The sequence below is a fragment of the Salmo salar genome, chromosome 10 (assembly GCF_965601325.2).
Source record: "Salmo salar chromosome 10, fSalSal1, whole genome shotgun sequence".
In the NCBI taxonomy this organism is placed as follows: domain Eukaryota; kingdom Metazoa; phylum Chordata; class Actinopteri; order Salmoniformes; family Salmonidae; genus Salmo; species Salmo salar.
Window position 1 is genome coordinate 13,308,648 of NC_138300.1, and position 15,229 is coordinate 13,323,876.

The 15,229-nt window shown below is 43.0% G+C and overlaps 1 protein-coding gene across 1 annotated transcript in view; it reads left to right on the plus strand.

The window, feature by feature from the left end:
* Positions 1 to 15,229, plus strand: part of LOC106613530 (obscurin) — a 98,207-nt gene that overhangs the window by 28,372 nt on the left and 54,606 nt on the right. The window contains exons 27-36 of the mRNA XM_082956583.1: positions 184 to 450; positions 766 to 1,035; positions 1,328 to 1,606; positions 1,697 to 1,954; positions 2,121 to 2,387; positions 2,552 to 2,815; positions 11,725 to 11,991; positions 12,847 to 13,110; positions 13,447 to 13,469; positions 14,808 to 15,075. Of these exons, the coding sequence (XP_082812709.1) occupies positions 184 to 450; positions 766 to 1,035; positions 1,328 to 1,606; positions 1,697 to 1,954; positions 2,121 to 2,387; positions 2,552 to 2,815; positions 11,725 to 11,991; positions 12,847 to 13,110; positions 13,447 to 13,469; positions 14,808 to 15,075 (2,427 nt within the window). The remainder of the gene's footprint in view (positions 1 to 183; positions 451 to 765; positions 1,036 to 1,327; positions 1,607 to 1,696; positions 1,955 to 2,120; positions 2,388 to 2,551; positions 2,816 to 11,724; positions 11,992 to 12,846; positions 13,111 to 13,446; positions 13,470 to 14,807; positions 15,076 to 15,229) is intronic.

Here is a 15,229-nt window from a genome sequence, read left to right on the forward strand (position 1 = left end):
CTTAACGTGCTCTTGAATCTTGAAATCGCAACAGCTGACATGCAACATTTTTGGGGATTGTGTTAACAGTGAATTTCTGAACAAAATATTAAATAGCGTTTTTGAGTAAAATATCCCTTTATGCACTTAATGACATATTTGCAAAAGCACTACAAACGGTTGGTTTTGATCTCATGTCCTCAGCCATTCCTGTCACCTTCAAGATGGGTCTTAAGAACCAGGAGGCCTCAGAGGGGGGCATCGTGACCCTGCGCTGTGAGCTGTCTAAAGCTGGGGTCCCGGTGGAGTGGTGGAAAGGGGAGGAGGAGGTGAGCCCTGGAGGAAGGTACCAGATGAAGCTGGAGGGAAAGATAGCGGAGTTGCACATTAAAAACATCCAGCCAGAGGACGTGGGGGAGTACAGCTGTATATTCGGAGATCAGAAAACCACTGCTGAAGTCAACGTGAGAGGTACAGTACGTTACTGTTGTCTGGCTGTCATTTTGTGTTTGTTGGACATGAAATGCTAATTCACCAGGAAACAAAGAGTTGAAGTATTGGCCTCCCCAGCAACTGTACCAAAGTGTTCTAGAATACGCAATAAGCAAGAGGTCAATGCAATTGCTCTCTCTAGGAATAAAACAATACATATTCAATATATTCTAGAACAATATTTTGCCATGACAGACAAATCGTAGCCTACACAGTATCGTATATACACTGTATAGTGCAATGGCCCCAAAGGACAAGGCATTTTCTGATGATGTCGCTCTCTGGTCCATACAGCTGCTGCCTCAGTGTTCTTTGAGAAGGAGCTAGAGAGCAATGTGGTGATGGAGGGGAAGTCCGTGGTCCTCTCCTGTGAGGTCTCCAGTGCCACTGTCCCCGTCACCTGGAAGAAGGATGCCTGCCTGGTCACAGATGGGGAGAGGTGCATTGTAAAAAAGAAAGGTCCCGTTCACACCCTGGAGATCAAGAAGCTGAGTCTGGCGGATGCCGGGGAGTACAGCTGCATCACTAGGGGAAAGAAGACCACAGCCATGCTGGTTGTGAAAGGTAGGCCTAACCCCATCCTAGTGGAGACTGAAGTAAATCTACAGTACTGTATATCCTCTTTAAACTTACAAAATTATAGGAGCACAATGAATCTTTTTTTCACCCTGTTTTGGTATGTGATTAGTGTGGGTAGAGGATAGCTTATACCTTTCCACAAATATAAGGGATGGTGGTAGACCATCAACAAGATAAGATTACTTAATTGCATTTTTTGCATAGGTCATCTCATCTCTGTATGGCTTGCTACGTGAACCTATTAAAAACGTTCCCGAGTCTAACTCTTTCTCTACAGAGCGTGTGAAAATATTGTCCGGACTGAAGGACATGAAGATCACAGCCGGGCAGGACGCAGTGTTTGTGTGTGAGCTGTCCCACGCCGAGGTGAGTGAAGGCGAGTGGTGGCTGGGCTCCAGCCCCCTGCAGAAGAATGAAATGAACCAGATGAGCTTTGAGGGCCGCCAGCACCGCCTGGTATTGACCATGACCACCCCGGAGGAGACCGGGACCGTGGCCTTCGTGGTTGGGGAGGAGAGAACCTCTGCCCAACTGCTAGTTGTCCCCAAATCCAAAGGTGTGCTGCCTCTTTTGATTTGTTAATGGACAGTACAATGTGCAATTAGGGCGCATTTACATAGTTTAATATGTTTCCTGTCTCTGTCAGTACTCATTGAGAAGAAGCCCCAGGACATTGACATCATGGAAGGGGAGACGGCCACCTTATCCTGTATGACCTCTGACCTCACTACCCCTGTCACATGGAGAAGGAACAACATGCCCCTACTGAACAGAGACAAGTATGAGACGCGTAAGAAGGGCAAGCTCAACCTCCTGCTCATCCATGAGACGGAACCAGAGGACTCTGGGATATACTCCTGTGACACTGGAGACATGCAGAGCGATGCCAATCTGACTGTCAATGGTAAAGACATAAAGTAACACTGTTTTTCTGTACCTTAGTTAGGGTACGTTATTCTTTGACTTATCCTCATGGGCCATTCTATGGGGATATTCTGTAAGTGCAATACTCACCTTAAAATGTATTTTATGAACATTAGAGTAATACTAACTTTCTTCCATCTACCCAGAGCTACCACCGTACTTCGAGGAGGAGCTGCAGGCTGTGGAGGCTGAGGAGGGTGGCACAGCCTTTCTGTTTTGTGAGCTGTCTAAGCCCGGAATCCCAGTCCAGTGGAGGAAGGGCCGGCTGCCTCTCCGGCCCAACAGGAAGTACCAGATGAAGCAGGACGGCTGTGTGTTTCAGCTACACATCCTGGAGCTGAAAAGGGAAGACAGCGGAAGCTACACATGCCAGGCAGGTTGTGTGGAGACCACCGCCTCTGTGTCTGTGAAAGGTATGTGTGTGATTGGTTGTGTAATAGCACACACCTGCTGCGTATAGAGGAATCACACCTCATAACGGTCATATTCAGTGCAACAAAACTCCAAGAAGTATACAGTATAAAGACTAATATATGTGTACTGTACCCATTTTGAGAGTTGACTTGCCTCTGTCCAGTTAAAGTACTCATTGAGAAGAAGCCTCGGGACACCGTCATCATGGAAGGGGAGACAGCGACCTTATCCTGTACGACCTCTGACCTCACTACCCCTGTCACATGGAGACGCAACAACATGCCCCTACTGAACGGAGACAAGTATGAGAACCGTAAGGAGGGCAAGCTCAACCTGCTTCTCATCCAGAATGTGGACCCAGATGACTCTGGGATATACTCCTGTGACACTGGAGACATGCAGAGCAGCGCCAATCTGACTGTCACAGGTAAGGATTTCCCATCATCTAGAGAGAAGCAACATAACCAGGATCTTATGTTTATCTCAGGGGGTCACAATATTCACAATTATTTCTGTGTATTACTCACCCTAACATTGGTAAAATGGAACATATATTTGTAAGAGAGGGCAACAATGGGAAGGTGGGACAAGCTTGGCTTGGGTGGAGTAAATAGGGGAGAACTGGGAGGGGGTGGTGGAGAGGGATGAATTTGGTTTGGGAGACAGAGAAGAAAGGACTTAGTAATACTACAATGTAATTGTATTTCTTTTTTTGTGACTTGTAAAATGAATAAGAGTTCTGGACAGATTAGGAATGTATGTCAAATCATTATTTATGGTTGAATAAATTAAAACAATAAAATAATAAAAAAAAGCTTAAAGCAATAGAATGGCAAAGGTCTAACAAGTCTTGATAAATCAAAATCAAAAATACACCATTTCAAACAAATACAAGAACATGTTTCGTTTTAATACAATGCTAAAAAAAACCTGGATATAGATTTATCAATAATGGCTGTTGATGCCAAAAAGGCTTTCGACCAGCTTGAATGGCCTTTATCGATTCAAAACTTTGGAAGATTTAAACTTTCCAGCTGAAATAATGCTGTATAAATGTCCAAAAGCAAAAATATTCTCAAATTATACATTACCTGATGACATTTCTTTAGAAAGGGGCACAAGACCAGGATATCCCCTTTCCCCCTCCTCTCTCCACAATGTCGCCGTAGAGGATGGCTTCCATTTTATTGGCTCTTATCCAACCGTGCTATTTTGTTTGTTTTTCTGCGTTGTTCGTAACTTGTTTTGTACATAATGTTGCTGCTATCGTCTCTTACGACCGAAAACAGCTTCTAGACATCAGAACAACGATTACTCACCTTGAATTGGACAAAGAATTTTTCTTATGGAGTCAGACGAGAGGGATTTACTTCAGAGACCCGAAGAGGCCTTCATCCCCGTCATTCGCAGGAGAAAAAGACTGAGATTTAGCAGAAGGAGATCGGGGTGCCTTGTGAGGATCAGCCGACGAGTGGATAATCTGCCTTTGCCATCCGTACTGTCAGCCAACGTACAATCCCTGGAAAATAAATGGGCCGAACTAAAAGCATGTATATCCTACCAACTGGACATTTCCTTGTTTCACCGAGTCGTGGCTGAACGATGACATTAATAACATACGGCTGGTGGGTTATACACTCTATCGGCAGGATAGAACAGCATCCTCTGGTAAGAGAAGGGGTGGCAGTCTATATATACAGTGAGGGAAAAAAGTATTTGATCCCCTGCTGATTTAGTACGTTTGCCCACTGACAAAGAAATGATCAGTGTATAATTTTAATGGTAGGTTTATTTGAACAGTGAGAGACACAATAACAACAAAAAAATCCAAAAGAACGCATGTCAAAAATGTTATAAATTGATTTGCATTTTAATGAGGGAAATAAGTATTTGACCCCATCTCAATCAGAAAGATTTCTGGCTCCCAGGTGTCTTTTATACAGGTAACGAGCTGAGATTAGGAGCACACTCTTAAAGGGAGTGCTCCTAATCTCAGTTTGTTACCTGTATAAAAGACACCTGTCCACAGAAGCAATAAATCAATCAGATTCCAAACTCTCCACCCTGGCCAAGACCAAAGAGCTCTCCAAGGATGTCAGGGACAAGATTGTAGACCTACACAAGGCTGGAATGGGCTACAAGACCATCGCCAAGCAGCTTGGTGAGAAGGTGACAACAGTTGGTGCGATTATTCGCAAACGGAAGAAACACTAAAGAACTGTCAATCTGGGGCTCCATGCAAGATCTCACCTCGTGGAGTTGCAATGATCATGAGAACGGTGAAGAATCAGCCCAGAACTACACGGGAGGATCTTGTCAATGATCTCAAGGCAGCTGGGACCATAGTCACCAAGAAAACAATTGGTAACACATTACGCAGTGTGGGACTGAAATCCTGCAGCGCCGCAAGGTCCCCCTGCTCAAGAAGGCACATATACATGCCCGTCTGAAGGTTGTAAATGAACATCTGAATGATTCAGAGGACAACTGGGTGAAAGTGTTGTGGTCAGATGAGACCAAAATGAAGCTCTTTGGCATCAACTCAACTCGCCGTGTTTGGAGGAGGAGGAATGCTGCCTATGACACCAAGAACACCATCCCAACCGTCAAACATGGAGGTGGAAGCATTATGCTTTGGTGGTGTTTTTCTGCTAAGGGGACAGGACAACTTCACCGCATCGAAGGGACGATGGACATGGCCATGTACCGTCAAATCTTGGGTGAGAACCTCCTTCCCTCAGCCAGGGCATTGAAAATGGGTCGTGGATGGGTATTCCAGCATGACAATGACCCAAAACACACGGCCAAGGCAACAAAGGAGTAGCTCAAGAAGAAGCACATTAAGGGCCTGGATTGGCCTAGCCAGTCTCCAGACCTTAATCCCATAGAAAATCTGTGGAGGGAGCTGAAGGTTCGAGTTGCCAAACGTCAGCCTCGAAACCTTAATGACTTGGAGAAGATCTGCAAAGAAGAGTGGGACAAAATGCCTCCTGAGATGTGTGCGAACCTGGTGGCCAACTCCAAGAAACGTCTGACCTCTGTGATTGCCAACAAGGGTTTTGCCACCAAGTACTAAGTCATGTTTTGCGGAGGGGTCAAATACTTATTTCCATCATTAAAATACAAATCATTTTATAACATTTTTGACATGCGTTTTTCTGGATTATTTTGTTGTTATTCTGTCTCTCACTGTTCAAATTAAACTACCATGAAAATTATAGACTGATAATTTCTTTGTCAGTGGGCAAACGTACAAAATCAGCAGGGGATCAAATACTTTTTTCCCTCACTGTATTTGAAAACAACAGCTGGTGGACGATGTCTAAGGAAGTCTCGAGGTTTTGCTCGCCTGAGGTAGAGTATCTCATGAGAATCTGTAGACCACACTATCTACCTAGAGAGTTTTCACCTGTATTTGTCGTAGCTGTCTACATACCTCCGCAGACCAATGCTGGCACTAAGACCGCACTCAATGAGCTGTATACCACCATAAGCAAACAGGAAAACGCTTATCCAGAAGCGGCTCTCCTAGTGGCCGGGGACTTAAATGTAGTGAAACTTAAATCAGTTTTACCTAATTCCTATCAGCATATTAAATGTGCAACCAGAAGGAAAAAACACTCTAGACCACCTTTACTCCACACACAAAGATGTGTACAAAGCTCTCCCTTGCCCTCCATTTGGCAAATCTGACCATAATTCTAACCTCCTGATTCCTGCTTTCAAGCAAAAATTAAAACAGGAAGCAACAGTGACTCGGTCAATAAAAAAGTGGTCAGATGAAGCAGATGCTACACTACAGGACTGTTTTGCTAGCACAGACTGGAATATGTTCTGGGATTCTTCTGATGGCATTGAGGAGTACACCACATCAGTCATTGGCTTCATCAATAAGTGACATTGTCCCGACAGTGACTGTACGTACATACCCCAACCAGAAGCCATGGATTACAGGCAACATCCTTTCAAGGAGAGGGACTCTAACCCGGAAGCTTATAAGAAATCCCGCTATGCCCTCCGATGAACCATCAAACAGGCAAAGTGTCAATACAGGACCAAGATCGAATCGTACTACACCGGCTCCGACACTCGTCAGATGTGGCAGGGCTTGCAAACTATTACAGACTACATAGGGAAGCACAGCCGAGAGCTGCCCAGTGACACGAGCCTACCAGATGAGATAAATAACTTCTATGCTCGCTTCGAGGCAAGTAACACTGAAACATGCATGAGAGCACCAGCTGTTCTGCTGACTGTGTGATCCCGTTCTCCGCAGCCGATATGAGTAAGACCTTTAAACCTGTTGAGGACAGACGTTCCCCTCGCCAACAGCCAATGGAATAGCAACAACAAAAATCTCATAATTCAAATTTCTCAAACATACAATTATTTTACACCATTTTAAAGATAAACTTCTCGCTAATCCAACCACATTGTCCGATTTCAAAAAGGCTTTATGGCGAAAGTATAGCATTAGATTATGTTAGGACAGCGCCTTGACAAGAAAAAACATTTTCCAAGCAAGGAGAGGCGTCACAAAAACCAGAAATACAGCTAAAATGAATCACTAACCTTTGACCTTCATCAGATGACACTCCCAGGACTCAATGTTACACAATACATGTATGTTTTGTTCGATAAAGTTCATATTTATATCCAAAAACTCCATTTTACATTGGCGCATGATGTTCAGAAAATGTTTTGCCTCCAAAACATCCGGTGAATGAGCACATCAATTTACAGAAATACTCATCATAAACGTTGATAAAATTTACAACAGTTATTGAAAGAATTATAGATACACTTCTCCTTAATGCAAACGCTGTGTCAGATTTCAAAACAGCTTTACGGCGAAAGCACATTGTTCAATATTCTGAGTACAGAGCTCAGCCATCAAAGCAAGCTATACAGTTACCCGCGAAGTTCTGGAGTCAACAAAACTCAGAAATAGTATTATAAATCTTCACTTACCTTTGCTGATCTTCGTCGGAATGCACTCCCAGGACTCCCACTTCCACAAGAAATGTTCATTTTGTTCGATAAAGTCCATAATTTATGTCCAAATACCTCCATTTTGTTCACACATTCAGATCACTATTCCAAAGGCACAATGCGCGAGCGTAAAACCTTAGACGAAAAGTCAAAAAGTTCCATTACCGTTCGTAGAAACATGTCAAACGATGTTTACAATCAATCCTTAGGTTTTTTTTAATCATAAATCTTTGATAATATTCCAACTGTCCATATTCATTACAGAGGAAAAAGAAGGAACGCGCCCCTGCGTGACTGCGCAGTAAACAACTCATTGGCCTCAGCCTAGTCCACTTGTTGAGTCAGCTCTTATTCTCTCCCCATTCACAGTAGAAGCATGAAACAAGGTTCTAAAGACTGTTGACATCTAGTGGAAGCCTTAGGAAGTGCAAAATGACCCCACAGACACTGTAGTTTGGATAGGCAATCACTTGAAAAACTTCAAACCTCAGATTTCCCACTTCCTGGTTGGATTCTTTCTCAGGTTTTTGCCTGCCATATGAGTTCTGTTATACTCACAGACACCATTCAAACAGTTTTAGAAACTTCAGAGTGTTTTCTATCCAAATATAATAATATGCAAATATTTGACTCTGGGCCCGAGTAGCAGGCATTTTACTCTGGGCATGCTTTTCATCCAAACATGAAAATACTGCCCCCTGTCCTAAACAGGTTTTAAACAGGTCAACATTCACAAGGCCGTAGGGCCAGACGGATTACCAGGACGTGTACTCTGAGCATGCGTTGACCAACTGGCAAGTGTCTTCACTGACATTTTCAACCTCTCCCTGTCTGAGTCTGTAATACCAACACGTTTCAAGCATACCACCATAGTCCCTATGCCCAAGAACACTAAGGTACCCTGCCTAAATGACTACCGACCTGTAGCACTCACGTCTGTAGCCATGAAGTGCTTGGTCAAAGGTTGGTCATGGCTCACATCAACACCATTATCCCGGAAACCCTAGACCCACTCCAATTTGCATACCGCCCCAACAGATCCACAGATGATGCAATCTTTATTGCACTCCACACTGCCCTTTCACACCTGGACAAAAGCAACACCTATGTGAGAATGCTATTCATTGACTACAGCTCAGTATTTAACCCTCCTTCTGTGTTCCGGTCGAATTGGACTGATTTATACGTTTTCTCTCTGGCAAATGTAGTTAATTTAATCTGATTGTCATAAGGTTCCATGACTTTGTCCACACAGGGCATCTGAACACACAAAATACATTTAGATGATTTTGGGTGAGACTACAATTAGTGTATAAAATTGAGTTCAGGCACATGCCCATTCATCAGATGGACACACTTCCTCTCCCAGACGCCCACATGCATGTGTGTTTGACCCACACACACACACACACACACACACACACACACACACACACACACACACACACACACACACACACACACACACACACACACACACACACACACACATACACACACACACCCCAATCCCCTTCTTGGCTTCGATGGCAAACCCCACGGGAACCTTTCCCCATTAGAATCTTTACCCAACGGGAACGACACCTGATGGCATTCTCACAAACAATCACAACATTGTTTCAATAATATTTATAACTTTTGTCGCAGCTCTGGTATATAAAGCTTTTTTGAGGCCTTACTCACAATTCATTCTGTGGCAGCACAATGACCAAACGATATACTGTATGTGAGGCTCTTGATCATATCTTTGATCATGACATTGGTGAGGAGGAGAGAGTCCTTGTTAAATTTTCACACGAAGTAGTCTGTGATAAACAGCACACTATGTTTCATCTGATTATTTGTTATAGTCAAAATAATCCATACATGATCCTTTTTTTACTCAAAAACAATTTGTATGAGCTCAGGTCAATGAGGCGTTCAGGCCATAAATAGCAAATAGAAGTTCAAAACTTGTAATGGTCACAAGAACTTAAGTTGATAAAAAGATCTAACACAGCATTAGGTGATAATATATGTATTATTATGGATTTATAATCAGCAAAAATAGGGTGGTCATTTTGGAACGGGAACACAGAATTAATTAACATGAAATGAACACAACAGGAGGGTTAACACTATAGTGCCCTCACAGCTCATCGCTAAGCTAAGGACCCTGGGACTAAACACCTCCCTCTGCAACTGGATCCTGGACTTCCAGATGGGCCGCCGCCAGGTGGTAAGGGTAGGTAACAACACATCTGCCATGCTGATCCTCAACACAGGGGTCCCTCAGGGGTGCGTGCTCAGTCCCCTCCTGTACTTCCTGTTCACTCATGACTGCACTGCCAGGCACGACTCCAACACCATCATTTAGTTTGCCGATGACACAACAGTGGTAGGCCTGATCACCAACAAAGACGAGACAGCCTATAGGGAGGAGGTCCGAGACCTGACCGTGTGGTGCAAGGACAACAACCTCTCCCTCAACGTGATCAAGACAAAGGAGATGATTGTGGACTACAGGAAAAGGAGGACCGAGCACGCCCCCGTTCTCATCGACAGGAATATAGTGGAGCAGGTTGAGAACTTCAAGTTCCTTGGCGTCCCCACCACCAACAAACTAACATGGTCCAAGCACACCAAGACAGTCCTGAAGAGGGTACGACAAAACCTATTCCCCTTCAGGAGACTGAAAAGATTCGGCATGGGTCCTTAGATCCTCAAAATGTTCTACAGCTGCACCATCGAGAGCATCCTGACGGGTTGCATCACTGCCTGGTATGGCAACTGCTCGGACTCCGGCCGCAAGGCACTACAAAGGGTAGTGCGTACGGCCCAGTACATCACCGGGGCCAAGCTTCCTGCCATGCAAGACCTCAATACCAGGCGGTGTCAGAAGAAGGCCCTAAATATTGTCAAAGACTCCAGCCACCCTAATCATAGACTGTTCTCTCTGATAACGCACGGCAAGCTGTACCGGAGCGCCAAGTCTAGATCAGAGACTGCTAAACAGCTTCTACCCCCAAGCCATAAGACTCCTGAACATCTAGTCAAATGGCTACCCAGACTATTTGCAGTGCCCCCCCAACCCTTCTCACCCCCTCTTTACACCACTGCTACTCTCTGTTGTCATCTATGTAAAGCCACTTCAATAACTCTACCTACATGTACATACTACCTCAAATAACCAGTGCCCCCGCACATTGACTCTGTATCGGTACCCCCCTGTACATAGTCTCGCTATTGTTATTTTACTGCTGCTCTTTAATTATTTGTTAGTTGTATTTCTTACTTTTTTAGGTATTTTCTTAAAACTGCATTGTTGGCTAAGGGCTTGTAAGTAAGAATTTCACTGTAAGGTCTACACTTGTTGTATTCGGCGCATGTGACGAATACAACATTTGGTTTGTTTGCACTGGCAATTTAACCGCTTGCAGAAAGAATTAGACAGGACCCAAATGTAACAGGTATTAGTAATCATGAGTATAAAGTAAACATATTTGCAGGTGATCTCCTGATACACTTGACCAATATTGAAAACTCCATGCCCCCGTTGCAAAAAATATTTTCAGAATAAACTAAAATCTCAGGATATAAAATAATCGTGTACATTAACTCATGATATACAGCAATCCTTTAAGTTTATAACAACATATATTAAATACTCAGGATGCTTAATAAGTGACAACAAACAACAAATATATAAAGATTACTTTATTCCATTACTCAACAATATGAAAGCCAATCTAATTAAATGGAATAATCTTCCCATAAATCTTACAGGTAGATTACATTTCTTTGGCATTACTCCCAAAGTTTTTGCATTTATTTTCGGTAATACCAATTATCCCACCGAAGACGTTCTTTAAAAAAGTATACTCGTAAAATCCATAGAATAAAAAGGAAAGTTTCAGATTTTCCTTAGTCTGAGGCTGGTTTTAATCTTCCAGACTTGGAATTGTATCAACTCACTACCCAAGACTTTTACTTGCTACATATAGTTAAATGCTCTAAGAAGGAACAATGGGTACATATTGAAGATGTGCATGCTCATCCCCAGAATGTTTTCACGTGTCTATTTTCAAAGGATAAAGCTAAGAACATCAATAACTTCATATATAAGAACACTATAAAAATATTGAAGAAAATGTAATGTATTTTGCAAGAACCAATATCTGTCCCTAAAAACTCAACCTAATGGAACAATCCTTTGGATAGCTTTTCAGAATTCACTGATAAATTGATCCACATCTTACAATATTACAATACAATAATCTGAATAATCTCTTTCCATTACTCACCCTAACATTGGTCAAATGGATCATAGATTTGCATTTCCCTTATTGTCTTCCATCTACCCAGAGCTGGCTCCATACTTTGAAGAAGAGCTGCAGGCTGTGGAGGCTGAGGAAGGAGGCACGGCATTCCTTTCCTGTATGCTGTCTAAGCCTGGAGTCCCAGTCCAGTGGAGTAAGGGCCGGCTGCCTCTCAGGCCCAACAGGAAGTACCAGATGAAGCAGGACGGCTGTGTGTTTCAGCTACACATCCTGGAGCTGAAGTCCGAGGACAGTGGCAGCTACTCGTGCCAGGCAGGTTGTGTGGAGACCACCGCCTCTGTGTCTGTGAAAGGTATGTGTGTGATTGGTTGTGTAATAGCACACGCCTGCTGCATGTAGAGGACTCACACCTCATCAAATCAAATCGTATTAGTCACATGCGCCAAATACAACAGGTGTAGACCTTACAGTGAAATGCTCACTTGCGAGCCCCTAACCAACAATGCAGTTAAAAAAAATACAGAAAAGAACAAGAGATAAAAGTAACAAGTAATTAAAGAGCAGCAGTGAAATAACAATAGCGAGACTATATACAGGGGGGTACCAATACAGAGTCAATGTGCGGGGGGCACTTGTTATTTGAAGTAGTATGTACATGTAGGTAGAGTTATTAAAGTGACTATACATAGATGACAACAGAGAGTAGCAGTGGTGTAAAGATGGGGTGAGAAGGGTTGGGGGGGCACTGCAAATAGTCTGGGTAGCCATTTGACTAGATGTTCAGAAGTCTTATGGCTTGGGGGTAGAAGCTGTTTAAAAGCCTCTTGGACCTAGACTTGGCGCTCCGGTACCGCTTGCCGTGCGGTAGCAGAGAGAACAGTCTATGACTAGGGTGGCCGGAGTCTTTGACAATTTTTAGGGCCTTCTTCTGACACCGCCTGGTATAGAGGTCCTGCATGGCAGGAAGCTTGGCCCCAGTGATGTACTGGGCCATACGCACTACCCTCTGCAGTGCCTTGCAGTCGGAGGCCGAGCAGTTGCCGTACCAGGCAGTGATGCAACCAGTCAGGATGCTCTTGATGGTGCAGCTGTAGAACAGCTCATCACGGTCATACACAGTGCAACAAAACTCCAAGAAGTTTAAACTATAAACACAAATATATATGTACAGTACACCCTTTGAGAGTTGACTTTCCTCTGTGTCCAGTTAAAGTACTCATTGAGAAGAAGCCCCGGGACACCGTCATCATGGAAGGGGAGACGGCGACCTTATCCTGTACGACCTCTGACCTCACTACCCCTGTCACATGGAGACGCAACAACATGCCCCTACTGAACGGAGACAAGTATGAGAACCGTAAGGAGGGCAAGCTCAACCTGCTTCTCATCCACAATGTGGACCCAGATGACTCTGGGATATACTCCTGTGACACTGGAGACATGCAGAGCATCGCCACTCTGACTGTCACAGGTAAGGATTTCCCATCATCTAGAGAGAAGCAACATAACCAGGATCTTATGTTTATCTCAGGGGGTCACAATATTCAGAATTATTTTTGTGTATTACTCACCCTAACATTGGTAAAATGGAACAAAGATTTGTAAGAGAGGGCAACAATGGGAGGGTGGGACAAGCTTGGCTTGGGTGGAGTAAATAGGGGAGAACTGGGAGGGGGTTGTGGAGAGGTATGTATTTGGTTTGGGAGACAGAGAAGAAAGAACTTAATAATACTTAGAATTAGACAGGACCCAAATGTAACAGGTCTGGGTATTAGTAAACATGAATATAAAATTAACATATTTGCAGGTGATGTCCTTGTAACGGGCATCGTAAGGATTGGACCAAGGTGCAGAGGGAACGTGTATACTCATCTTCTTTATTAAATCAAAAGAAGGAAAAACAAACAAATCACGTACACAAAACAACGAACGCCACTAAATAGTCCTGTCCGGTGCACAGACACAAAACAGGAAACAACTACCCACAAATCCCATAGGAAAAACACCCCTCTTTTAAATAAGACCTTCAATTAGAAGCAACGAGGAGCAGCTGCTTCCAATTGAAGGTCAACCCCATTAACTAAACATAGAAATAGAAAGACTAGACTGAACATAGAAAAACACTAACCTTGAACATAGACCAAAAAACCCCGGAACACTCTAAACAAATACCCCTCTTACATAATAACATAGCCCAACAAACCCCAAACTACGTAAAACAAACACCCCCTGCCACGTCCTGACCAAACTACAATAACAAAATACCCCTTTACTGATCAGGACGTGACAGTCCTGATATACCTGACCAATATTGAAAACTCAATGCTCCCTTTGCTAAAAATATTTTCAGAATACACTAAAATCTCAGGATATGAAATTATCATGGAAAAAAACTAAATAATGGAGAAAAAAATAATACCTCATGATACACAGCGATCCTTTAAGTAGATAACAAAACATATTAAATACTTAGGATGCTCAATAAGTGACAACAAATATATAAAGATAACTTTATTCCATTACTCAACAATATGAAATCTGATCTAATTAAATGGAATAATCTTCCCATAAACCTTACAGGTAGATTTCATTTCTTTAGAATGGCATGACTCCCATGGTTTTTGCATTTATTTTCGGTAATACCAATTACCCCACCGAAGACGTTCTTTTAAGAAAGTATACTTGTCATAAAATTCATAGAATAAAAAGGAAAGTTTTACATCTTCCTTAGTCTGAGGCTGGTTTTAACCTTCCAGACTTGGAATTGTATCAACTCACTACTCAAGACTTTTACTTCTTACAAATAGTTAAATGCTCTAAAGAAGAACAATGGGTACATTTTGAAGATGTGCATGCTAATCTCACAAATCTTTTTACGTGTCTATTTTAAAAGGATACATCTAAGAACATCAATAACTTCATATATAAGAACACTATAAAAATATTGAAGAAAATGTAATGTATTTTGCAAGAACCAATATCTGTCCCTGAAAACTCAACCTAATGGAACAATCCTTTGGATAGCTTTTCAGAATTCACTGATAAATAAATCCACATCTTACAATATTACAATACAATAATCTGAATAATCTCTTTCCATTACTCACCCTAACATTGGTCAAATGGAACATAGATTTGGAATTCCCTTATTGTCTTCCATCTACCCAGAGCTGGCTCCATACTTTGAAGAAGAGCTGCAGGCTGTGGATGCTGAGGAAGGAGGCACGGCATTCCTTTCCTGTGATGCTGTCTAAGCCTGGAGTCCCAGTCCAGTGGAGGAAGGGCCGGCTGCCTCTCAGGCCCAACAGGAAGTACCAGATGAAGCAGGACGGCTGTGTGTTTCAGCTACACATCCTGGAGCTGAAGTCCGAGGACAGTGGCAGCTACTCGTGCCAGGCAGGTTGTGTGGAGACCACCGCCTCTGTGTCTGTGAAAGGTATGTGTGTGATTGGTTGTGTAATAGCACACGTCTGCTGCATGTAGAGGACTCACACCTCATCAAATCAAATGAAATTGTATGTCACATGCGCCGAATACAACAGGTGTAGACCTTACAGTGAAATGCTTTAATATGAGCCCCTAACCAACAA